Source organism: Callospermophilus lateralis, chromosome 8 (assembly GCF_048772815.1).
Source record: "Callospermophilus lateralis isolate mCalLat2 chromosome 8, mCalLat2.hap1, whole genome shotgun sequence".
Taxonomy (NCBI): domain Eukaryota; kingdom Metazoa; phylum Chordata; class Mammalia; order Rodentia; family Sciuridae; genus Callospermophilus; species Callospermophilus lateralis.
Genome location: NC_135312.1, coordinates 133,202,854 through 133,230,082, shown reverse-complemented (window position 1 = coordinate 133,230,082; position 27,229 = coordinate 133,202,854). Strand labels below are relative to the sequence as shown.

General features: G+C 37.1%; 2 protein-coding genes across 6 annotated transcripts in view; one reads left to right on the top strand and one right to left on the bottom strand.

Moving 5' to 3' along the window:
- The window catches only part of Abhd18 (abhydrolase domain containing 18), a 39,556-nt gene extending 21,088 nt beyond the window's left edge, over nt 1–18,468 (top strand). For 2 of the 4 annotated variants that reach the window (XM_076864283.2, XM_076864284.2), the window contains exons 7-13: nt 2,030–2,055; nt 4,585–4,723; nt 6,835–6,924; nt 7,566–7,667; nt 11,138–11,516; nt 12,671–12,833; nt 15,812–18,468. In XM_076864283.2, the coding sequence (XP_076720398.1) occupies nt 2,030–2,055; nt 4,585–4,723; nt 6,835–6,924; nt 7,566–7,667; nt 11,138–11,516; nt 12,671–12,833; nt 15,812–15,863 (951 nt within the window). In that variant the 3' untranslated portion in view covers nt 15,864–18,468. The remainder of the gene's footprint in view (nt 1–2,029; nt 2,056–4,584; nt 4,724–6,834; nt 6,925–7,565; nt 7,668–11,137; nt 11,517–12,670; nt 12,834–15,811) is intronic. The other 2 variants (XM_076864287.2, XM_076864285.2) reach the window with 2 other exon arrangements.
- Mfsd8 (major facilitator superfamily domain containing 8) overlaps nt 1–27,229 on the bottom strand; it is an 86,622-nt gene that overhangs the window by 53,653 nt on the left and 5,740 nt on the right. Inside the window, exon 1 of one of the 2 annotated variants that reach the window (XM_076864280.2) lies at nt 15,549–15,638. The exons of the other annotated variant lie outside the window; for it this stretch is intronic. The gene's annotated coding sequence lies outside the window, so the exon portion shown is untranslated. Of the gene's footprint in view, nt 1–15,548; nt 15,639–27,229 lie in introns of those variants that run through there. 2 annotated transcript variants of the gene reach the window in all.

Here is a 27,229-nt window from a genome sequence, read left to right as displayed (position 1 = left end):
TAAAACCTAGTACTGGGGAGGCTATGTGAAATGGGCATTCTGATTACTAATGACTGTGAACATGAGTTCAGCTCTTTAGGAAAGCGTTTTCCCCATATTTTTTAAGAGCTTTAAAATGGCCAAGCGTCTTGGCGCACACCTGTAACCCCCATTGGCTCAAAAGGCTGAGGCAGGACGATCACAAATTCAAAGCCAGCCTCAGCAGTGGTGAGGCACTAAGCAACTCAGTGAGACCCTGTCGCTAAATAAAATACAAAATAGGGCTGGGGATGTGGCTCAGTGGTCAAGTGCCCCTGATTTCAATCCCTGGTAGCCCCTTCCCTTGTCCCCCCCCCAAAAAAAAAAAAAACAGAACCTTAAAAGGTCTACATCTGCGCTGAGGGTGACTCAGTGGTAGAGCCCTTGCCTAGCATGCCTGAGGCCCTGTTTCAGACCCCAGCACCACAAAAAGAAAATCTCATGTCCCTTGTTGGGAGTGATTTTGATTCATAGAATTTGTTGCTTAGAATTTTGATTATAAGAATAAAATACTAGGAAAAAAAAGAAAAAAGATATTTACATAGGTTTATTTACAATAGTAGAAATAAATGCACAGTAGAGAGATGATTGAGCAGCTGGTTCATAACATTGATATTTTATATAATTGATTGTGTTGTTTTTATTGCTTTATCACTATCTTTGTGACCTTGTACCTATTAACCTTTTAGTACCTCACTTTCCTCATTGATAAAAGGGAATACATTATTAGGTTATTAAATACTTAACATTGTCTAGAATCATAATTGGCAAATAATAAGCATTCAGTAAGTTTTAACTGTTATATTTTAAATTTATAATAATGTGTGAAAAGTATTCATGAAATAAAAATAGGATATAAAACTACAATTCTCAGTGATAAAGCTTGTGCTTAGCATGCACAAGGCCCTGGGTTCAATCCCTAGCACCAAAATCAAATCAAAACAAAACCATGTAGCATCATCTAAAAATGCACCCCCACTAACAAAAAAAAAAAAAAAAAAACCACCTAAAAACAGAAAATCCAAATTAAAAATTTGTGGGGACTGGAATTGTTGCTCAGTGCCTAGTATGCATGAGGCACTGGATTCAATTCTCAGCACCACCTACAAATAAATAAAATAAAGGTCCATCAACAATTAAAAAATATTTTTAAAAATAAATAAAAAATTGTGTAAGGGCAAATATTAGAAAGAAATCCACAAAAGTACTGGGCTTGGCTACAGATAAAGTTGGTTTTCTTCTAAACACATTCTTTATTTCCTGGATTTCTGTAATTTCATAAATTAAAAAAAGGTCTGGGGATGTGGCTCAAGCAGTAACGCGCTCGCCTGGCATGTGCGCAGCGCTGGGTTCGATCCTCAGCACCACATACAAATAAAATAAAGATGTTGTGTCCACCGAAAACTGAAAAATAAATGTTAAAAAAAATCTCTCTCTCAAAAAGAATTTTTTTTAAATAAATAAATAAATAATAAAATAATAAATTAAAAAAAACTGTCACTAAATATTATTTTAAATTTATTAAAGATTGTACAACTCTATGAGTATACCAAAAACATTGATTTATATGTTTTAAATGGATATATGTTATGTGATTGTATCTCAGTAAAATTGTATAAATTAAAAACAAAAGGCCAAGCCCAGTGTCACACACCTATAATCCCAGGTACACAGGCAGCTGAAGCAGAAGGATTTTGAATTCGAGGTTAGCCTCAGCAACTTAGCATGACCTGTTTCAAATAAAAAAATAAAAAGGACTGGGGATGTGGCTCAGTGATTGAGCATCCATGGGTGTTCCCAGTACCACAAAAAAAAAAAAAAAAAAAATTAAGAGAACTAAGCTGAAAAACCTGAGAACTTCTAAATATCCTATTGAGATAACTAAAGAGCAGTTATTTTGGTTTAATTAAATTGTGTTCAAACTTGATTATTTTGCTATAAGTTTGTATGTTTTATGGCAAAAGTATATTTAATTATTTCAAAACTTTCTCTTTGACCCACATTCTTAAATGGCTGCAGGAAACCCAAGGACCAAGTGTAAGTATGAACCACCTTTATCTTTGAAGTACTAATACCTAATTTTCAGTAATTTAAAAAGTGTTGGTAGCCTTCAGTTGACTATTTACTTTTTTTTTTTAAGAGAGAATTTTAATATTTATTTTTTAGTTTTAAGCGGACACAACATTTGTTTGTATGTGGTGCTGAGGATCGAACCCGGGCTGCATGCATGCCAAGCGAGCACACTACCGCTTAAGCCACATCCCCAGCCCAGTTGACTATTTACAAGTTTAATATCCATGTGTTATTGGGGGAAGGGTTGTTATGACAGTAGTAGGTGTGTTTACTTTAATTCTTATTTAAGACTTTCGCATTTTAATGTATGATAAGGAGGTCCAATAAGACATTTTAATAGATTGAATTAAGATATATTATATTTCTGATTGGAACTATACTTTTTTTGTTTTTTGGGTACCAGGAATTGAACCTAAGGGTGCTTTACCACTGAACTACATTCCCAGTACTTATTTTGCAACAGGGTCTCCATAAGTTGCTTAGGGCCTGATTGAATTGTTGAGGTTGTCCTTGAACTTGCAATCATCCTGCCTCAACCTCTAGAATCACTGGGATTACAAGCATGCGCCACCACACCTAGCAACACTACTTTTTATTCACAATGCATCTTACAGAAAATGTGAAGATATGGGCTGAGGCTGTAGCTCGTGGCAGAGCGCTTGCCTAGCATGTATAAGGCCCTGGGTTCAATCCTTAGTACCACATAAAAATAAACAAAATAAAAGCATGCTGTCCATTTACAACTATAAAAAAAAAATTTTTTTATAACAGTAACACCTTTATTAAATGCATCTTAATTTTTTTTTTTTAAAGAGAGAGAGAGAGAGGGAGACAGAGAATTTTTTTATTTATTTATTTTTTTAAGCTATCGGTGGACACAACATCTTTGTTTGTATGTGGTGCCGAGGATCGAACCCGGGCCACACGCATGCCAGGCGAGCGCGCCACCGCCTGAGCCACATCCCCAGCCCCAATAAAAAAAATTTTTAAAAAGAAAATACGAAGATAAACTATTCTCTTTCTGGTCTTTTAAAATGATGAACTTTGATGGCAGTGTTTTTTTCATTTCTGTAATCTCTGTTGTGTTTGGTTCAATCATTAAAAATTTGACCCTATACATGAGAAATATAGCAACTGTTATTTAGAAAAGCATCTATTATTAGAAAAGGTCCTCTTAGGCCTGGGGATGTGGCAGTGGTAGAATACTTGCCTAACATGCTATGCCTGGGTTCCATCCCAGCATATAAAAAAGAAGTGGAAAGGAATAAGTCCTCTCATAGAGCTCATATTCCAGAACTGTAGATAGATGGGAATAAATTAGCCAGTCATGAATGCTATTTGGGAGACCGAAGCAGGAGAATATCAAGTTCAAATTCAGCCTCAGCAACTTAGTAAGACCTTGTCTCAAAATAAGAAAATAAAAAGGGTTGGGGATCCAACTCTGGTAGGAGCACCCCTATGTTCAATCCCCAGTATCACACACACCAAAAAATAAAGAAACAAGCAAAAAATATCTAGAGGAGTCTACTAAAGTGTAGTGAGAGGCAGCCAGGGTTTAAAAGAAGGACTCTTGAGTCATAACATACATAACTTGAATTTGTCACTTGCCATTTATTAATTGTCTGACCTTGGTCTCTATTTTTATTGTGTATGTATTTATTTACTTTTCAGTACTGGAGATTGATTTCAGGGATGTTTTCCCACCAAGGTACATCTCAGCCCTTTTTATTTTTTTTTTTTTTTTAATTTTTTTTTTAAGAGAGAAGGTTTTTTTTTTTTAAATATTTATTTTTTAGTTTTCGGTGGACACAACATCTTTGTATATGATGCTGAGGATCGAACCTGGGCCACACGCATGCCAGGCGAGCACATTACCACTTGAGCCACATCCCCAACTCCAACCCTTTTTATTTTGACACAATATCTAACTGGGTTTCTCACTATCTTAACTGCCACAACCCCTTGAATATCTGGGATTGTTGGTGTGTGCTACCATGCCCAACTCACCTTGGCCTTTTTAAGTAACCAGTTATCTCATTTATAAAATGGGAACATTAACCAGGCCTTTCTCAACATATAAAAGGCCTGGGGGTATAGCTCAGTGTTCAAGCTACAGAGGCTGAGACAGGAGGATGGCAAGTTCAGGGCCAGCCTGGGCAACTTAGTGGAACTGTGTCTCAAAATAAGAAAATTAAAAGGACTGGAATATAGCTCAGTGGTAGAGTGCCCCTGCGTTCAATCCCCAGGCCTGCAAAATAAATATGTAGGTAGGTACTGAGTGAGCTAGTTGAAATTCAGTAAAGATTACATTTGTAATTAATATATAGAACAATGTTAGCAGCACTCTCATTTTGTCAGTTTTTTCCATTGCTTTTCTTTGTTGTCTAGTCTTTTAAGGGAAGAACATGAAAACTGGGTGCTAATGAAAATCTGCATATATTAAAATATAAATGTATAAAATAAATCATTTTCTACTTTGTTTTGTGAGACTAGAAGGTCCAGCTTAAAAAATGTATCTGACCTTTTTGTGATGGGAGGAGCTCTTGTTTTAGAATCTGCAGCTCTCTTGCACTGGCTAGAGAGAGAAGGTTATGGACCTCTCGGAATGACCGGAATATCCATGGGAGGACACGTAAGCCTCTTCCTTTCAACTTACATTTTATTGTGATTATGCTTATGGGAACTAGGGAATCAGGTTATTTTTAAAATTCACTTTAGGGATAGAATTATTTTTAGTTTTGGAGAAAAAACATCAAATTTCTAAACCTTCTTTCCAATTCTGATGTGACAATGTAATTTTTGATATGATTAATACAGACTTTTTTGGTACTACTCCATAGATATGGCTCAGACATTGGATTTAATATTTTATCCAGAGTTTTATTATAAAATTTAACTTTACATTTGCCAAGTGTGAATGTCCCATTTTGCTATTAAACTGGTCAAGATAGCTAAACCATCTCCATCCCTGGTTCCACCAACATATTTGACCCTTATCTGTCTTTTAGTGTGTCCTGAAACAGACTCCTTGTTGGTTTCTTCCTGTATCTAGTCTTTTCTCTCATGAGTCTTGCTTATAACAAATATCCTCTACACCATAACTAACTCACTCTACACCAGTCTGCCCTGCTCTCCCCTGCTAAGAACCTGCCAGAAGTTTGCTTTAATAGTGAGTTCTCATTGTCCCCCATGCTAACACTCTTTAGTGCCCCTCCATGCCCTCACCTAGCCCAGCAACAGCTTACTTCCAGTCTCACCCACAGACTGGGCTTCATCTCTCATTAGTACTTTTCCCTGAACTATGATGATTTGTCTAGTTTAGCATTCTGTTTTTTCTATAAAGCAGTTGGTTCACTGAGGGCCAAGAATGTCTCAAGTATAGGATGTTTTCTGAAGGTCATTTGAATTATAAAATTAAGTTTAAAACTCAAAATTCAAAACAATTACCAAGTCAGGCATGAGAGCACAGACCTGTAATCCCAGTGACTTAGGAGGCTGAGGCAGGAGGATTACAAATTCATCAACAACTTAGTGAGAATATGTCTCAAATATTTAAAGATAATAAGAATTAAAACTACCAGATAGGCTGGGGATGTGGCTCAAGCGGTAATGCGCTTGCCTGGCATGCGTGGGGCGCTGGGTTCAATCCTCAGCACCACATACAAATAAAATAAAGATGTTGTGTCCACCGAAAACTGAAAAATAATTATTAAAAAATTCTCTCTCTCCCCTCTGTCTCCTAAAAAAAAACTACCAGATAGTGAAACTGAGGGTAGAAAAGGATTCATATTCCTACCTACTAGTGTTTCCATGTTAGCTTCCTTGAATCTCTTCTTTGACAATGTCACTCCTTCATTCAGACCTCTTTATTAATTCCCTGTACAACAAAGGGATCACTAATCTGATCCTAATTAATCTTTCCAGCCCTGCCAGTCTCATTCACTTTTTTGGCCAGTAAGCTATTGACCAGCCAATGAGCTGTTCCCTTACCAAACCCTGTGCTTCCGTGTAATCTTGGCTTTGAACATATTAACTCCCTTATGCTAGCCAAAACCCCATCTCGTTACCCTGAAAGACTCTGCCATTTCTTGAAGCCTTCTATGATTCCTCCAACCAAAGGCACGTTTCCCTTCCCTAAACATACACATTCCATCATGTCATGCTCCTGTGTAATCTGCTCTATAGTTCCTCCATGCTTGGTGTCCCCAGCCAGCCTTGAGGTCTGAGGCTGCCTGGTGGACACTGCAGCACTGAGCAAGTCACACCAGTCGTGAGTGAACTCAACCTGCCACCCTGCTTCCACCTCTCAGCACCTTTGCTCAGTGCTCACTCAGTAGAAAGCAGGTCTCAGCGAAGCATCTCCAGGTTCTTAAAATTTTCTTTTATACTTTATTGCTTTCTTGTTTTTTAATATTTATTTATTGTAGTTAGGCACAATATCTTTATTTTATTTATTTATTTTTATATGGTGCTGAGGATTGAACCCAGGGTCGTGCACGTGTGAGGCGAGTGTTCTACCACTGTGCCACAACCCCAGCCCTTTACTTCATTGCTTTCTGAGGAGGAAATTATGGTTGAATTTATGATTTGGGGAGTTTAGCAAGGTCACTAGACATGCTCATAGGTGTTTATGTCTGATTTTAACTTACCTCAGAAAGTACTTCTTAGTATTGAATATTTTTAATTTTAATGAATAGGAACTTTAAACAGAAGCTCTCTAAACTTACTACTAATATGTTACAGATGGCCTCCTTAGCAGTATCCAACTGGCCTAAGCCCATGCCACTGATTCCATGTCTGTCTTGGTCCACAGCATCTGGGGTCTTCACTACGGTAATTTAATGGCACTTAATATTTAGATAGCTGTATATGTAACTAAAGATAATTGGGTTTGGGGTTCCCAAGATCACCCCCAGGTTTGGTGATTTCACTAGAAGAAATAACAAGACTCAACATTTATCTGTACTTGTGACTAAGACTTAGTGGAAGGATACAACGTAAAATTAATAGAAGGAAAATGCATAAGGCACAGGCCTGCACACACTCCCTCACCCAGTGAAAACTCTCAATTGTGCTTAGTTCCTCCAGTGAAAAGTGTGACAAAGCACGCAGAGTGCTGCCCAGCTGAGCCTGGCACCAGGGTTTTTAACCCAGTCAGCAAGTCAGGCATCCTCTGCCTAGCAAGAACCAAAATTGTAGAAGGGAAGCAGTGTTAAAGAGAAACTACATTGCCTGTATAAACAGCCTGGGCACAATGATCCACTCTTATCATTTAGGGGCAGTCATATCAAGGTAATGGACTGCTTATTCCTCAAGTTCCAGACTCCAAGAAGGCCCAGCCTTACATGCAGGCCTCCATAAGGACAGGCAATCTCAAGACTGCTGTTTTCACTCTTTTACACAGTAATTAATAAAAATAAAAGTATTGGGCAAAATATGGTGTCACTTGATCTTAATTTAGTTTGTTATTTTAGGGTGTATTGAGTAAATCAATTAATTGGAGGGAGCTGGAAAAGCAATATTATACACAGACAGTTTATGAAGAAGAAATTATTCACATGCTTGAATACTGTGGAGTAAGTATTTTAATTTCAACATAACATTGGGGGAAAGTCAATTATATATTTAGTGATTCCATTTTTTTGTTGTTGGTACCAAGGATTGACTAGGAATGCTTTACTGTTGAGCTACATCCCCAGTCCTTTTTATTTTGTGAGGCAGGATCTCGATAAGTTACTAAGGGCCTTGCTTAATTGTTGAGCTGGCCTTGAACTTGTGATCCTTCTACCTCAGCCTTCCAAGTCATTGGGATTAGTGATTCAATTTTTTTTTTTTTTTTTTTTTGGTGGCTGGGTCTTGTGCTTGTGAGGCAAGCAGTGTACCAACTGAGCTATATCCCCAGCCCATAGTGATACAATTTTTAAACAGTATAGCTGATTTTTAAAGATATACATACTATTTTAATTTTTTTTTTTTTTTAACCTTGGGGACTCAGGAAGCTGAAGCAAGAGGATCAAAAGTTTGAGGCCTGCCTGGCCAACATAACAAGACCCTGTCTTAAAGTAAAATGAAAGAACAAAATCTACCAAATTGTGCTATGTCCATTTACAACTATACCACAGTCAATCCCACTTGTGTATAATTATAATGCACTAATTAAAATAATAATAGAAGAAACATCAGAATAGTTGGATCAGGGGAAGGGAGAAAAAGGAAAAGTGAAGGTAAATGGAGAATGAGATTAATCAAATTGTATGCACATACAAATATGCATATGAATCTCATATAATTATAATTCATCAGTAAAAAATAAATGAAATTAAAATGGCCCGGGGTGTAATTCAGTGGTTTAACACTTAACTAGCATGCACAAGGCCCTGGGATCAGTCCCTAGTATCGCAAAAATTATTCATTTTGAAAGAAAATTATGCAAAGCATATGTAATCTTTATTACACTTATTAAAATGTAGCTGTGAATGTGGCTCAGTAGAATATTATTCTAGCATTCATGAAGTCCTGGGTTCAATCAAGGGTACAATAACTTAACGATCCAATTGGAAATCCTTTTCATATATCCTAAACACAGGCCTTCTTTCCCTAACTCTTAGTAATCATTATCCTGACTTTTATAGTAACTGCTTTCTATTATGTTTAAATAAATTTATTGTTCAAATATGCATCCCTGGATACTAAAATTTCATGGGTTTTTTGTTTTTGTTGGGGGTTTTTTTTTTTTTTTTGGTACCAGGGATTGAACTCAGGGGTACTCCACCACTGAGCCACATCCCCAGCCCTATTTTGTATTTTATTTAGAGACAGAGTCTCACTGAGTTGCTTAGCACCTTGCTAAATTACTGAGGCTATCTTCAAACTGTGATCCTCCTGTCTTAGCCTCCCAAGCCACTGGGATTACAAGTGTGCACCATCACGCCTAGCTAGTTTCATGTATTTTTTAATTGATAAGTTTCTTCCATTCCTTTCTTTTCTTTTACAATTAATTTCTTAAAGAATTTGCCTATTAGACCTGTTGATTTGTCACATTCTAAATTTTTCTGATTATATCTCCTGGTACAATTGAGCATACTGTTTTATATAGCCTGCGAGTTCAGCAATTGGATCTAAAGGCTTGATTAAACTTGGTTTTGATTTCACTCACAAAGCAAATAGTCTTTGGTTGTCTCTTTTTTTTTTTTTTTTTTTTTTGGTAGCCTCCACTGGTACTTTTTTAACAGACATTTATTTTTTTAGTTGTCCACAATACCTTTATTTTCTTTATTTATTTTTATGTGGTGCTGAGGATCGAACCCAGGGCCTCGCACATGCTAGGCGAGCGCTCTACAGCTGAGCCACAACTCCAGTCCTCCGCTGATATTTAATGGCTATGTCTTTTAATTCCTTGAGGATGGCAAAATGCTCATATTTTAATTATCTCTTTGTAATTCTAAGGAGAATGAATTGGTTCCCTGTTATTCTTCAAGTTCTTTCCATGAGTTGAAAATTTTTTCAGTTTCAAAATTACTGAGTCTTGAAGTTTCTGAAAGCAAAAGAATATTTTTACTATCCATGAGAACTTTTTATTTCTAATTATGACACAGTGAACCTCATACTTGTAAAGTTGATCCACCTTCTATATCCTCAAACAGTAGTTATTTGCTTAAGAACTTCATTATATTCAGGCAAGGTGACACTTGTCTGTGATCCCAGCAACTCAGGAGGCTGAGAGCAGGAGGATTCCAAGTTCAAGACCAGCCCCAGCCACTTACCAAAACCCTAAGCAACTTAGTGAAACTCTGTCTCAAAATAAATAAAAAGGACTAGTGATGTAACTCAGTGGTAAGCACCCATGAGTTTAAACCCCAGTACTTAAAAAAAGAACTTTATAACAAAATAGCTTCACCTACTAATTGGTTGTATCCCACTATACCTGTTATCAGAAATATGTCCATATTTGAAAGCTTATGAGAAAACTTACATGTATTTTTAAAGGAAAATTCATAAATTTCATCTGCAATGAACATGTGTTCTTCCCCACTCCTTCTTGTCTCTGAACCAGTTCACAGTAATAAACTGTCTTTTCATTTGTGTTTTCCCAGTCAAAAGAAATTAAATTTCTCAATGTACCATTCTGATCCTTGTACTTCCAGGTTTTATATTTGTGGATGTGATTTGTTCTTGTTCTCAAGGATGTCAATATTTTTATTTGTTTGCTTTGAACCAGTTTTTAATTCCTTAGTTTCTGAAATAGATTATATTTATATAATTAGTCATATAGTTTAAGCATCAAAAATGATAAAAAAGGTAGCTGGGTATGATGGTGCTCACCTATAATCCCAGTGACTTTGGAAGTTGAAACAAGAGGATTACAAATTTGAGGCCAACCTCAGCTATCAAGCAAGGCCCTTTCTCATAAAATAAAAGCAGGATCTGTGGTTGGGGCTCAGTGGTAGAGCACTTGCCTAGCATGTGTGAGGCACTGGATTCGATTCTCAACACCGAATATAAATAAATGAATAAAATAAAGGTCCATCAACATTTAAAAAATATATAGTAGAAAAAGATTAAGTTAAAAATGGGCCAGGGATACATTTCAGGGGTAAAGTGCCCCTGAGTTCATTCGCAGTATCACTAAACAAATGAATGAATGAATAAACAAAAAAATTTCTACTCCCTCTTCTTGCATTGGCCTAAGTCTGTCCCAGGAAACAAAGAACCTACTGTATTACTCTTGAATCGTTCAGGGAATTGTTGGTCCATATCCAAACCATACAAATATGCACTTTTTTCTCTTCTCTGTTTATTCATTTGTTTGTTAAATTTAGTGTTTATGTGCTGGGATTGGATCCAGATGTGCTCTACCACTGAGCTACATTCTCAGTCCTTTTTATTTTTTTATTTTTGAGAGGGTCGCTAAGTTGCCCAGGCTGCCCTTGAACTTGTAATCCTACCTACACCAGCCTCTCAAGCTAATGGGATTATAGGCATGCATCACCACACCTCACTAATAAAGCCCTATTTTATATTAAATTTTTTTCTTTCATATATTCAGACAGATTCCTTCAAAATGGGACAAGAGTTCGTGAAACGCTTCTCTAGCAGTGCAGACAAGCTACCTAACCTCAATCTAGTTTCTAGAACTATAAATTTAGACATGACAGACCAAGTTGTGTCCCAGAAACCTGCTGAGTGCCACAATTCTAGTAAAACTTCTCTGAGTGCTTCATCAGAAGGACTGTTGTTGCAAGATACCTCTAAGATAGAGTGCTTGGCTCAAACACTTAAAACCAACAAAAGTAGTTACACAGGTTACAGCCCTCAGTCACATCGCCTACTCAGCAAAGAACAAAGAAGAAACCATCTTCAAAAAGAGTCTTTAATATTTATGAAAGGAGTCATGGACGAATGTACTCATGTAGCAAATTTCTCAGGTACTAATTTTTATATAAAATTGAGAAGATGTCCTAATGTATAAATATTTGTGAAATATATTTAAGGATGATTTACAGTTTTGTATTTTCAAAGGTATACTTTTTTGTTGGCTTCAGAAAGTGTCCTTCAAGATAAATTGGTCTTTTAAATGTATCATATTTTATTCATGAAAATCTAAGGGATTATTCATTTAAAAAATACATTGGAGGGCTGGGGATATAATATAGCTCAGTTGGTAGAGTGCTGGACTGGGTTCAGTCTCTGACACCACACAAAAAACAATTGGACCACTTAGGAAGATGAGACAATAGGATTGCAAGTTCATGGCCAGCCTCAGCAATTTTGTGAAACCCTGTCTTTAAATTAAAATTTAAAAGGGTGGGGCTTTAGCTTAGTGGTAAAGTATGCCTGGGTTCAATCCCCAGTAACAACAACAACAAAAAAAGCTGTGATCAACCAAAAAATAAAAAATATGTTGGGGGGGCTGGAGATGTAGCTCAGTGGCAGAGCACTTACCTAGCATGTGTGAGGCACTGGGTTCTATCCTTAGCACCATATACAAATAAAATAAAGGTATTCTGTCCATCTACAACTACAAAAAAAAATTTTTTTTTAAATATGTTGGAGCCTGGCACCATGGTGCATGCCTATCATCCCAGCTATTCCAGAGGCTGTGGCGGGAGGATCAAATGTTTGAAGCTGGACTCAGCACCTTAAAGATCCTGCCTCATAATATTTTTAAAAGGCTGGGGATATAGCACAGTGGTAGAACACTTGCTTTTCATGAGTGAGAGCTGGGGTTCCACCCCTAGTACTGCAAAAAATAAAATAAAATAAATACATTGGAGGGGCTAAGGTGTTAACCAGTGCTAGAGCATGTGCTTTCATGCATGAGGTCCTGGTTCAATCCCCAGCACCCAAAAAATAAAATAAATAAAACACACTGGATTTTATATCCTTGGAATATTTATCTCACTGTATTAGAAAGAATTATCATAGTAATGGTGACATCATGGTTGATTTTTAATTTAAAAGTCATAACTTGACTGATGTTTCACTTACTGTGCTGTTTGGTGTGTTTATTTTCTAATATGTTTTAGGGTATTTATATAAAAATCTTAAAGCTTTTTAACATGTAAAACCCTATACCTAGTTCCAGTTGACCCGAGCCTCATTATAGTGGTACAAGCCAAGGAGGATGCCTATATCCCACGAACAGGAGTTCGGAGTCTACAAGAAATTTGGCCTGGTTGTGAAATCCGATACCTAGAAGGGGGTCATATTAGTGCTTATCTTTTTAAACAAGGACTTTTCAGGTAAGATGATTTGTTATTTGCTGCTTGTTTCGTCTGGGGTATTTTTTCCTCATTAAATACAAAAAAAAATTTTTTTTGTTTGTTTTATTTTGGTATATTTTAGTCCTCTTACTTCCTTTTTACTTTCCACAAACCTCACATTGAGGTATTTTTCCCTCTTTCCCATTGTGTCTTTTTATTTTATTTTTTTCTTCTAGAGAACTGGGATAGAAAGCCTAAATGGCTACCAGAGGCAGGCTTTATTGGGAGGTTTTACCCTCTTTAACTGTCAGTGGCTGAGCCAGGTATGACGGCTCAAGCCTGTGATCCCAGCTTCTGTGGCAGCTGAGGAAGGAGGATTCCAAGTTCCATGCCAGCCTCAGCAACTTAGCAAGACCTTGTCTCAAAAAACAAAAGGCTAGAACACTAGTGGTGGAACACTCCTGGGTTCAATCCGTAGTCCAAAAAAGAAAAAACCTGTATGTATCAATGGGAAAGTGTTTTCAGGTATGGGAAGAAACACTGTCTTGTAGAAATTGTTTTGGTACGTCAAGAACTTTTTTCTTCCCACTCTAGCATTTTCTCAGAATGACCTGAGTATCTGTGAAATAGGCTAGCATTGATTTTTCTGTTTTCTTTTGGGGTACTGGGGATTAAACCCAGGGGCACTTTACTACTGAGCTATATCCCCAGCCCATTTTATTTTTTATTTTGAGATAGGATCTTAATAAGCTGCTTAGGGCCTTGCTCAGTTGAGGCTGGCCTGGAACTTGTGATCCTTCTGCCTTAGCCTCTGGAGTTGCTAGGATTACTTACAGGCATGCTCCATTTCGCCAGGCTAGCAAAGTTTTTTAGTTATAAGTGAATACCTTAAATGAGGAGTGAAATATTGATTTTAATGTTACTGACCTGACTCCACTATTTTATAATTTATAAGAACTTTTATAACTTTTAATTTCCTGATGTCCTGCATAATTTTTACTTCTACCCACATTTGATCATAAAATGTATTATTAGAATGTATTTATCACTAATGATAAATTACTGAATTAGTTAGTAAATTAGTTCAATTAAGTGCTTAGATCAGTGCCTTGTACACAAGCTTTCAAAAAACTGCCAGCTTGGCCAGGGTTGTGGCTCAGTGGTAGAGTGCTTGCCTAGCATGCGTGAGGCATTGAGTTTGATCCCCAGAACCACAAAAATAAACAAATAAAATAAAGGTATTGTGTCCATCTCCAACTAAAAAACAAAAACAAAAAACAAAAGACTGCCAACTGGGTAGCTATATAATAGAATTGTTTGTGAAGTGTTTAGCTCTTGTTTACCTAAGAAATAATTTTTTGTACATTGTTGCTTACCAAGTCCAACTTACAAAGGTCACCTTTTTGAGGTACAGACTAATTCTTCAACTCTGTAATATTTTGAAGAACATAATAAACTTTTCTTTTTATAGAATGATTTTTTAAAAACACCCATTCAGCATTTGAGTTCTTGTCAGTTGGTAAGTGAGTATACCATCTATCCAGTATTCTAATGACCCTCTGGCAACAATATAGGGTTGCTTTGATTGCTCAAGTCTTAAGTTCTGATATGTATGTGAATGCAGAGGGCCCATATGCTTGCAGTATTGAATTTCCTTTACTCTTCAGTGTTGCTAAATGGGAACATGACCAAAAGACATTAGGAATAGTAGATAGTCCACGTTGGATGTAAAAACTCAAAATTGGAAGGTATTTAACTAATTGGAAGGAATTTAGCCTCCTGCCCCCCACCAGTTGTGCCAAAACTTAAAGCGGGGACTGGGGTTGTGGCTCAGCGGTAGAGCACTTATCTAGAATGTTCCGTTCTGGATTTGATCCTCAACACCACGTAAAAATAAATAAAATAAAGGTGTTGTGTCCAACTACAACTAAAATAAATAAATAAATATTTAAAAGAAAAAAACAACTAAAGCAGGCCAGGTTGCCCAACCTGTAATCTGAGCAACTCCAGAAGCTGAGGCAGGACAGCAAGTTCAAGGACTCCCTGGGCAACTTAGACACTGTCTGAAAATTCAAAGGGCTGGGATATATATCTCAGGGGTAAAGCACTCTTGAGTTCATTTCCCATTATTGAAAAGAAAACTGTTCCCAACATATTGAAAGTCAACCAATTAACAAGCTGTCAGTTTTAAAGATAATATTTTTATTGGGCTGTGGGAAATGCTTAAATAAGTAGGATGTAAAATCAGTGTGATTTCTTAATTTTTATATGACTTTCTCTCCATATTTTAAGATTTTCTGTAGTGAAAATGTATTGTACAATAGCAGGGAAGCCCCAAATAAGCTTTAAAAATGTTTTATGGGAGACAGAACAATTTGCCAATTACTTTTCAATTGAAATTTCAAAATAAATTAATTAACGTAGGAAGTCAGGCTTTTGGTTCTGGAATCAGTTGTCAGGCTCTCTCCCCCTCTGAAGAGAGCTGGCATTCTCCCTTGAGTGTGTATTCTTTGCTTTACCCCAAAGGCATCTATGGAGATGACCCCCATTCCCTTGAATATGTATCTACTTTCCTAAACTAGCCCATCTATGTCTTTAAAAAAAAAAAATTCAGTTGCCAGGAACATGTTCTTAGTAAACAATCATCTGTGTAATAATCTGAAATACATTGAATCCCACATTCTGAAAAGTGACATAATTAATTTTCAACAAAGTGACAAAAAGATAATGAAAAGACACCAGTTTTTATCTTACCACTTACATCTGCTTTAAAAAGTGCTTTAGGAAAAAGATGCTCCTGGAGACATCAGCAGTTGACATCTGAGATTTTTCCAATCGTGTAGGTTACATGGATGCAAACCCTGCTCCACCTGATCCCTGTCTCTTCTGCAGCTGTTTGGAAAGGAAATTAGCGTGGGAACACAGATAATTTTGAAAATACTTTCAGTAAAGGGGTTGTCTGCCCACACTTCCTTTTTACTAATTACTTACAGCTTTTCCTCCATATTTAATTTTAGACAAGCCATCTATGATGCATTTGACCGCTTCCTCCGTAAATATGCCAACTGATTGGATCACTGTGTTATGCAATCAGCAAGCAGTTTTTACAAGAGGAATTTTTATCCTGTGACAATGTGAAGAACAAGCAGACAGCACTGGAGTCTGGAATTCAGTGTTGCAGATCAGTCACCTATAAATTCTAAATACATTTCAGTAATTTTAAAACAATGTTTGAATTAAATAATCTTAAAGTATGGTGTTTCTGTTTGTGGGAATCCCATATGCTCAATATCTAGTCTATTATAACTTTATGAAAACTTTATATTTTCAATTATGAATAATTTATTAATTTAAAATAAATGTATCCATGGGAATATGTTGTTTTGTTTGTTTTTTCCAGTGCTGGGGATTGAACTCAGGGCCTAACACATGCTAGGCAAATACTTTACCACTGAGCCATATCCCCAGCCCCAAACCTATAGGTTTTTAATAAAATTGCTAAAACAAACAGACTGTTATATATCAACCTGTACTGTATGCCCTTATATGACATTTCTGCTATTAACTTGAGAAATATGTGCATATTTTTGATGCATAGTGAACTTCTACTGTTTTCAACTCTAGTTAATTTTCTGCCATAGAAATACTTGTGATGTGTAAAATCAGTCTTACCTTTGAATTCTTAAAACTCTTAACTGCTTTTGTAGACAAGTGCTTTTTAATAATTAAAGTGATTGCTGAATTATAAATAAGATGAATTTCACTGGGCTAGACTTTAAAATTTTACCAAAAATTAGGTTAGAAAAATCGTGCCAAATTTTCACTTTGCCAGACATGGTGTGATATACACCTGTAATACAAGCTGCTTAGGAGGCTGAGGCAGGACAATCACAAGTTTCAGCCAGCCTCAGCATCTTAGTGAGACACTGTCTCAAAAAAAGGACTGGGGATGTTGTTCAGTGGTAGAATGTCCCTGTTTAATCCCCAATACTGAAAAGAGTTTCAATCCATGAAAAATGGAAATGATTGATCTATTGTATTAACTGATGCTTACTCTAACATTTTCTTGTATTCCTAATCTTCAATTTGCTAAACATCTGACTTTAGCCCAAAATATCTCACAGTTTTGACTTTAATTTCAGAATTCAGTAACCACAATAAAATTGAGTTGTCCTATGGAAACTTCATTTTACAGAAAAACTTTATATACTAGTTACTAATTTTTTGTAGGGGATTATATGGCTAGATTTGGTGGTTTCTTGTATTTAACTTCTTTAGCAGAAAACTAAAATGTTAAAGAAAATAAGTAAAAAATATTGTTGGGTATCGTGTGAAGGTTTAGAGTAAGTGTATTTAAGTTTTGTTTATTTGCAGTCTTTGTTGTCATAAATTATTTTAAAATATGTATTTAATCTAGTAAGGATAGATGAATTAAAATGTGCCTTTGCAGCCTTTTTAATGATTTTATCTGTAATACTTCATCAACTTAATTCTTATAACTATTTAAAAATTATTAATGTGAGTTCATTGATGGCAGACCAAGTAGTGACTTCTATAAAACACACTAACAGAGTACAGCTGTTAGCTAAGGCAATTTTAAATGTTCAGACTAGAATCTTCAGTTTTAAGTGAAAGTATAAAACCTCCTGAAGTTCTTCCACAAAAACCCTTTAAAGATGAAATTTAAATTTACTGACAACTGAATTGCAATGATTTTCTGTACCATGTATGTAGTTATGTGATACGATCAAATATTTTCTGGACAATGGCTTTAGTAAAATCAGTACTTTATTCTTTTTCACATAAATATTTCTTATTAAGCAATAACATACTATGGTGTGTGATTTCTCTGCAGGTAAAAGAATGAAATTTTGATATAGCTTTAATTAACTCTTAGGCATAGCTGATTTTTCCCAAATAAAATGTGAAAGATCATTTTATAAGTTTCATCTCTCAACCAGATGTTTCAAGAACATTTTCATGTAACTGCCTAAATTGATTAATTCAAAGAGCAAGATATCTTTCCTTAGAATTTTTAATCTGCTCCCGGCAAAGTAGTGTAAGTACTCTCTCTTTGTGTGTGACTGTCTCTCTCTCTCTCTCTCTCTCTCTCTCTCTCTCTCTCTCGCTCGCTCTCTCTCACACACACACACACGTATGTGTATATATTATACATAGTCTTTGAGAAGAACTGTCTGCCATTTGAGAAATAGGTACATGAAATGTCAGAAATTCATGTAGACCCAAGTAGCAAACTGGTAGTTCACACAGGCCAGTTTGACCCATAGTTTTTTTATTTGGTATACATAATGTTTCAAAAGTGTTTGAGGCGGGTGCAGTGATGCACTCCTATAATACCAGTGGCTTGGGAGGCTGAGTCAGGAAGATCACGAGTTCAGAGCCAGCCTCAGCAAAATCAAGGTGCTAAAGCAACTCAGTGAGACCCCTGTCTCTAAATAAAATACAAAATAGGACTGGGGAAAAGTTTCTGGGACTGGGAGGATAACTCAGGGGTGCAGCACTTGCCTACCATGTGTGAGGACCTAGGTTGGATTTCCAGCACTGTTAAAAAAAAAAAAAAAAAAAAAGGCCAGATTTCATGATTTTGCCAGTGTTATAATTACTATTAAGCATATGCATTTTAGATTATTTCTTAAGAGTGTATCTTTTTAATGTGGTGCTTTCTCAAAGATTATTAAATTAACACTGTAACTGAAATTTTAAAGTTTTTGCAAATATTTTGTATTTCATAATAAAAGCCTATTTTAAAATTATTTTTTTTGGGTTTTTTTTTTTTTGAGATGTATTATTCCAAGTACAGAAAACAATGTCATGATTGAATAATATGCCCAAGCTTGAACTGTATACATATTCCCCCTTACTCTATCTGTATAGTGAGGCAGAAATAGCAAGGGAATAGCAGAGCAGGATTAGTAACTAGAAAATTTCCCACATGGTGTGTGCACTCTGAGAAAAAAAAAAAAAACAAGCATTCTGACATCATACTTATCTGAATGTTTTTTCACTCAGTCTTGGATCTGATTACATTTATGTTAGTAAATATATTTTGAACAATTAAAATGAAGAGGTATCAATTAACCAAGGATTTAGTTAGCCTGGGAATGGAGTCTGGGTAGAGATGCTGTATAATCTGAGTTCAGACATGAAAGATTATGGCAGGTGAGACAAAGGAAAGAGGTACATTTTGTGTTAAATTTACATCATTATGACAGGTCACCTGAGAAACACCAACTTAAGAATAGGAAATGTTTATTTTGGCTCACAGCTTCATAGGTTTCAGTCCACGGTCACTGGGCCCAAGTCAAGGCAATACATCATAGTGGAAGAAAACGGCACTGCCTCATGACAGCCAGAAGCAAACAGGTAAGCCAGGGACTGGAGTCCCAACGCTCCCTTCCAGGGCCCACCCTCTATGAGCTAACCTCCTCCAACTAGGCCCCACTTCCCCATAGCACTGTCAGTCAGGGACCAAGCCTTTAACACATAAGCTTTGGGGGAATATTTAAAACCCAAACCATCACAACAGCCTAATTCTAGGAATATTCTTACAGCCATTATCCAAGGGGAAACCAATGACTATGAAGGATTTTGAGAACAGTTCTAGCTCAAAATTTTAGACCAAAACCTGAAAAGATTTCCTTAAATATTAAAAGAACTAGTGTCTAGAGAAGAAAATGTAAACAACCACAAAAGTGTAATTTGAGCAGAAACCTATAACAGGTGAAACCATCTACTTCTATGTGGTACATGGATAATTCCACAAAGAAGTTGCTACTCAGTGTGTTGAATAGATTAGCAGCAGCATCTGGGAGATTGTCAGAAACTCAGAATCTCGGGTTGCAACCGAACTGAGTCAGAATCTTTGAGCTATATCACCAGATTCAAATACACATGAAGTACATAAAGAGTAATAAAAGTATGTCTAATTCTAAGAAGTACCCCTCTCTAGAGTCAGTGGTTCTTAAACTTTAGCTGTATAAGAACCATCTAAAGGGGCTGGGGATGTGGCTCAAGTGGTAGTGCGCTTGCCTGGCATGCGTGCGGCCCGGGTTCAATTCTCAGCACCACATACCAACAAAGATGTTGTGTCCACCGAGAACTAAAAAAATAAATATTAAAAAAAAAAAATTTCTCTCTCTCTCTCTCTCTCTCTCTCTCTCTCTCTCTCTCTCCCTCCTCTCTCACTCTCTCTTTAAAAAAAAAAAAAAAAAAGAACCATCTAAAGCCTTTAGTGCACACACACGCCCCATTTCTGTACCAGAGGGATCCAGAATCCCATCCCCAGAGCTGATGCAGTAAATCTGGTGTGGAACCAGAAATTTCCTAGGATACAGATCTGGGGGTCAGGGATATAGCTCAGTTGGTAACATGCTTGCATTGAAAGCACATGGCCCTGGGTTCAATCCCTACTACCACACACACACGCAAAAAGATGTGGGCTGTCTAGGAGACACTGTAAGAACTACAGTTCCAAATAGATCGCAAGCCTGGCTACAAATTAGAATCACCTGGGGAGTTGAAAAAAATAAAAGTGATGCTACAATTAGAATCATCTGGGGAGTTAGTTAGAACATAAACTCGATGCTCTGGCCTCACCCCAGATATTGAGTTGGTTTTGTTTTTTCCCTGTTGTTTTCTTTTTTGCAGTAGATTGAACTTAGGGTGCTCTACTGCCCAGCTATAGCCCCAGACTCTTTAGTTTGGAAAAGGGTCTTACTAAGTTGCCCAGCCTAGCTTTAAACTTGTGATCCTCCTGCCTCAGTGACTGGAGTAGCTGGGATTAAGATGTGTACCACATCACCCAGCTACTGTGTTGGTTTTGGTATATTGATTTTCTATTCTTTCAATCTTTGCTGAATATATTTATCAGCTCTAAAAGTGTTCTATTGGAATCTTTAGGTCTTCTAAATACAGGATTGATTCGTCTACAAATAGAGAAAATTCGACTTCTTCCTTTCCAATTGTATATCCCCTCCTTTTTTTTTTCCTTATCTAATTGCTCTGGTTAAGATGTCAATACTATGTTGAATAGGAGTAGTGAAGTGAACATCTTTGTCTTGGTCTTGATTTTAAAGGAAAAGGCTTTCAGTTTTTCTCCATTTAATAAGGTGATGGCTTTGGGTTTGTCACATAGACCCTTTATTATGTTGAGGTCTAATTCTTCTACCTCTAGTTTCTTCATGGTTTTTATTGTGAAAAGGCATTGAATTTTGTTTTTTCTGCAGCTATTGAAGTGATCACGTGATTTTTCTGTCCTTGATTCTGTACATGTATTGCATCATATTCATTGATTTGTATGTTAAACCATTCTTGTGCCCTGGAATGAAACCACCTTGGTCACCATGTATGGTGTTTTTACTGTGTTATTGAATTCAGTTTGCAAGTATTTTATTGACTTTTTGGTGCACATTCATTAAGGATATTGGTCTACAATTTTCTGTCCAAGTGTGTCTTTTTCTAGTGGTACTGGCTTCAAAGAATGAGTTTGGAAGCATTTCTTCCATTTCTATTTGTTGGAATAGGTTGAAGAGCACTGGTGTCAGTAATTAAAGGTCTGGTAAAATTCAGCCATAAATCCATTCAGCCCAGGGCTTTTTATTACTGCTTCAATGTCATTGCTTGTTTTGGTCTATTAAGACTTTTTACATACTCTTGGTAGATTGTACATGTCTAGAAATTCATCCATTTCACCTAGATTTTCCAATTTATTGGAATATAATTTTTCAAAATAGTCCCTAATGACCCTCTGGACTTCAGTGGGATCTGTTGTAATATCTACATTTTTGTCTCTAATTTTATTGATTTGATTTGCTTTCTTCTGGTTAGTTTGGCTCAGATTTTTCAATCTTGTTTATCTTTCCAAAGAGCCAGGGGTGTTTCACTGATCCTTTGTATTGTGCTTTTAGTCTCTTAATTCATTAATTTCAGCTCTCATCTTTATTATTTCTTTCCTTCTACTGATTTTAGGTTTGATATGTACTTGTTTTTCTTGAGATGCACCATTAGGTTATTCATTTGGGATTGCTCTGATTTTTTAAAAATATCTTGTGGGGTTTTTTTTCTCTATTTTTTTTTTTTAGTTGTAGTTGGACAGAATACCTTTATTTTATTTTATTTATTTTTATGTGTTGCTGAGGATCGAACCCCATGCCTCACACATGCTAGGCGAGTGCTCTACAGCTGAGCCACAATCCCAGCCCCTGTTCTGATTTTTTAATGTAGGCACTCATAGCTATACCTTCCCTCTTAGAACTGCCTCTGCTGTATCCTACAGGCTATGGTATGTTGTATTTCCATTCACTTATTTCCCCCAATTTCTTCAATGCCCCATTAATTATTCAGAGATTGCATGTTGCTGGGTGTAGAGGTACATGTCTATGATCCCAGTGATTCAGGAAGCTGATAGGAAGATCACAAGTTCAGGTTCAGCCTCAGGAACTTTATGAGACCTTATCTCAGAATAAATAAAAATACTAAAAATGGCTGGGGGTGTGCTCAGTGGTAAAGCATCCCTGGGTTAAATATCTGGTACTAAAACAGACAGACAAAAAATGCATTGTTCGGTCTCCATGTGTTCATATACTCTACTTTCTCTTGCTGTTGATTTCTAATTTCACTTCATTATGATCTAATAAGATACAAGAAATTGGGGCTGGGGATGTGGCTCAAGCGGTAGTGCGCTCGCCTGGCATGCATGCGGCCCGGGTTCCATCCTCAGCACCACATACAAAGATGTTGTGTCTGCCAAAAACTAAAAAAAAATAAATATTAAAAAAAGTCTCTCTCTCTCTCTCTCTCTCTCTCTCTCTCTCTCTCTCTCTCTCTCAAAAAAAAGTTATAAAACAGATGCAAGGAATTATTCCAATTATTTTTTTCTTGATGAAAACTTGCTTTATAGCCTAATATAAGATCCATTTTGCAGGAACATTCCATGAGCTGTTGAAAAAGAAGTATTCTGATGTGGGATGGAATATTCTGTAGATATCTGTTAATTCCATTTGATCTATGAGGTAGTTTAATTTTGTTCTGACTGTTGAATTTTGTCTGGATGATTTATCTTTCAGTGAGATCGGGGTTTTGAAAGTCCCCAACTATTATTATATGGGGCCTGGGGCCGACCAGTTCCTTTGTGTCAAGTAGTGTTTGTGCTATGTAGTTAAGTACATGGACTTTGGGGCATAAATATTTATAATCCTTTTATCTTCTTGCTGAATTGTTCCCTTTGCTAATGATTTTCTTTGTCTCTTCTAATTTTGGCTTCAAGTCTGCTTTTGAACATGTAAGGATTGCTACTCCTGCTTGTTTCCAGATTCCATGTCCATGGAATATCATATTCTTTCTTTTCAGTCTCTGAATTTGTTTGTGCCAGGTTTAAGAACCATTGTGGTAGCTGAGCATGATGGCACACACCTGTACTCCCAACAACTTAGGAGGCTGAGGCAGGAGGATCACAAGTTAAGGCCAGCCTCAGCAACTTAGCAAGGCCCTAAGCAACTTAGCAAGACCCTGACTCAACTTAAAAAAAAAATTAAATTAAATGGGCTAGGGATGTGGCTCAGTGCTTAAGCATTCCTGGGTTCAATCCCTGGTACCAAGAAAAAACATTGTGCTGCTAGCCACGGTGACACACACTTATAATTCCAGTGACTCAAGAAGTTGAGGCAGGAGGATCACAAGAACAAGGCCAGTCTGGGCAATGTAGTGAGTTGCTGGGAGCCATCAGCCAAGTAGGTATGACAATTTCCTTGCCAGCGTACCCCCATGTTTCTTTAGTGGAAGGACTCATGGAAATAGGACATTTTGCAGCGACATTGCATGTAAGGTGACCTTGCTCAAGGACCAGGGCGGATCCGTGTTTAGGGTGTTCCCGGTTTAAGATAGGGCGTTCCAGTTTAGAATAGGGCGTATCCTGCTGCCTGAGTTCCCCTTGAGTTCTCATGAGATTCAGAATATATTTGGGAGACAGAAGCCCAGTGGGGGTGGATTTGGGTAGAGAACATGGATTTCCCCAGAACGTGCTTATAGAAGACTGGTGTGAGATCGGGAATAAAGAATTGCTGTTTGAATCTACAAACTGTGAGTGGCTCGTGATTTGTGCCCAGCCAGACTGCGGCAGTGAGTCCCTGTCTCAGAATATTAAAAAGGGTTGGAAATGTGTCTCCAACTAAAGCACCCCTGGGGTCCAATCTTCACTATATTAAGAAAACAAACAAACAAAAATCATTGTTATACAAAGGTCTGAAGGAAAAAGGGAAGAATGTGATTTCCTATGAAATCAACACAGATTTTGGTAAGGAATTCTTGGTATTCTAGGTATTGTCAGCACTCAACAGTTAAAAGAGTAGCCAAAGTGAATAATGTTTCTTCTGCTTCTTCTGTTTTGTTCTGAGTTGGTGTGTTAGAGCAGAATGAGCTGAGGGTGAATTTTGGTACTTGTGTGTAGCAGAGACTCTCTAAATCATCAACATCTTTAAAGCATTTCTGTAACTTAAAGAGAAGAGTATGAACAAAGAAGAAATATCAACTATTAATATTAGGCTTTGCTTTCTTCAAACAAAAATTCTATCTGTCCTTATTAATCCCATGAAATTGCTAGTTGTAGAAGACTTCCTTGTTGTTGAACTGGGGATTAAACCCAAGGGCATTTTACCACTGAGCTTCTTCATCCCCAACTTTTTTTTTCTTTTGAGACATGGTCTTGCTAAGTTGCTTGGGGCCTCTAAATTTCTAAGGCTGGCCTGGAATGTGCAACCCTCCTGCTTCAGTCTCCTGAGTTGCTGAGATTACTGATAATTGCTTCTAATATGATTCTATTAATGAGAAGAATGGAATCTTTTCCAGGGATAATACATTTAATTGGGGTTCAAAGTTTGTTTTCTATCATCAAAATCTGTTGCAGACACTCTCGTGTTAATGCTGATCTATCATGATATTTAAAATATTCAACTTTAATTAGGTACTGCCAAATATTGATATCATCCCTAAGCAAATGCTTTTTATCAAACATATTCACCATTTGGGAAGAGTTTGTAGGATTTTATTAGATTCTTATCCTGATATTTTCCTTGTTGCTTTTTTTTTTTTTTTGTTGCAACAATAGGAAGTGATGGCAGCAACACACATGACAGCCACAGATGTACGTAAATAAATGCACATGACTATTTATTCCAATAACATTTTGTTTATAGAAATGAAATTTGGATTTTATGTGTCTCAAAATAATCTTCCTGTTTATTTATTTACCACTGCAAAATGTAAAAGCCAGCCAGATGCAGTGGCACACACGTGTAATTCCAGCAATTTGGGAGGCTAAGACAGGAATTGGCAAGTTTAAGGCCAGTCTGGGTAATTCTTTGTCTGTCCCAAAATAAAAAGGATGGGGATGCAGCTCGGTGGTAGAATGTCTCTGGGTTCAATGTCCAGTCCCCGCCCCACCCCCCCCACACACACACAAAGTAAAAACTTTGCAGCATGTACCTGTATAAAAACAGGTGGTGACCCAGGCCATGGTTGGCCAATTCCTGATCCAGATCCAGATAATCCATGTAACCCTGAATTGTTTTCTAAGCAATATAATGCTTATGATTGCCTGGGAATGGAGTAGCTATACAGTAGTAAATATGGCTGTTCATATTTACAGGACATATAATAAGAAATTTTGAGTTGGATGGAAGTGTAGCATTTGCATTCAGAGTTAAGATTTAATCATGGGAACCGATTTTTGCTGTTCCGTTAGTTTTGTTTTGTTTGAGGTACTGGGGCATGAACCCAGGGCCAGCACACTGCCCCTGAGCTGCATCTCCAGAGAACTTCTTGACATTTTTTTGCTTTAGCTGCCCCAAAGCTCAAAGTCAAACTGGAACCCAATGCTATGACTCTTCAGTCCTCCAGTTTCCTTCCTTGATTCCTGTGTTTTTCTCTAAGCATTGAAAATTTTTTAATGAATTAGTTTGCATTTTAAGTTGCCTGTAGAAAAAAAAGCATAAAAAATTTTTTTTGAAAAGCTTTGCACACCTCCATAAATGATGCTGTTAACAGAGCAAAAGAGGAGAATGTCGCGTGGGGTCTGATTAGTTAACTTTCTGAAGATGATTTTTATATTGAGTTCTTAATTCCCTATTCTCAGAATGTCAGAGCTAGAATGTAGTCCTACCTTTTAATCCAATTCCAGACTTACCAAATTGAGATTTCTAGTAAATCCATAAATTTACTAGAATTTGGGGATCTAAGATTAGGATCCCCTGACCCATATGTCTTCTTGGCATATGATATTTTATGGATGAGAGAGCTGAGGCCCAGTGAGTGAAATGACTGTCAGGCTATCACAGCATACATGATAGGCATGGGTGAAGTGCACAGCATCCGATTTTCTTAGAGAATTTACTTTGTTAGGCAGGACTGGGGGGACAGTTGCACATTAGTTAGTTTCCATTCATACTATATAGCAGGAAAATCACATCAAGAACTTTTGTGGTACTGGGTGGTGAACCCAGAGACGTTCCACCACTCAACTACATCCCCAAGTCCTTTTTACTTTTTTTTAAAGTTTTTTTTTTTATTTGTTTTAATTATTTACACATGACAGTACAATGATCTTGACATATCATACATTTGAATCAGATGGGATCTTTTTACTTTTTTAAAGTTTTGAGAACGGGTCTTTACCTGCTGAGCCTGGCTGAGAACTTGCAATCGTCCTGCCTCAGCCTTCCAAGTCAGGGGATTACAGGCATCTGACACTGTGCCTGGCAAGACACAGTGTGAAGTGTACGTGAAGCTTGCTCATACAGTTCTGGGCCCATGACTTCACTGATGCTAATACAGATCCTTCAGTTCTTGCTTCTGTTGCATGATTGCTTCACCTCACATGTCAACAGGCAGAGGCCAACAGTGCCTTAACATTGCTATCAAAATAGTTTTGACTTTGCAGACTTCCTGAAAGGAACTCCAAGACCCCAGGGTTTATGAACCACAAATTATAAATCTATTAACATAGGACATAGCTTTTCTTTTCTTTTTCAGTACAAGGGGTAGGACATAGCTTTTTTCTTTTTCAGTACAGGGGGTAGAACCCAGGACCTGGTGCATACCAGGCAAGCAGTATACCCCTGAATTACATCCCCAGCACTTTTTAAAATTAAGACAGTTCTCACTAAATTGCCCAAACTGGCCTCGAGTTTGTGATCCTCCTGCCTCACCCTCCTGAATAGCTGGCTTATCGGCCTGAGCCAGAGTGCCTGGGTTAGGATGTAGTCTTAAATACCTCCACTAGCAATGTTTAGGCAAAGCAGAATTAAAGGGCTAGACCAGAGTGGCCAGAAAAACAGGAGGTAAACAATGAGTGTTTATGGAATTAATGTAGTATCCAGGAAGCAGGGGAGAGTAATCAGGAACTTGTGGAAAAATAAAAACTT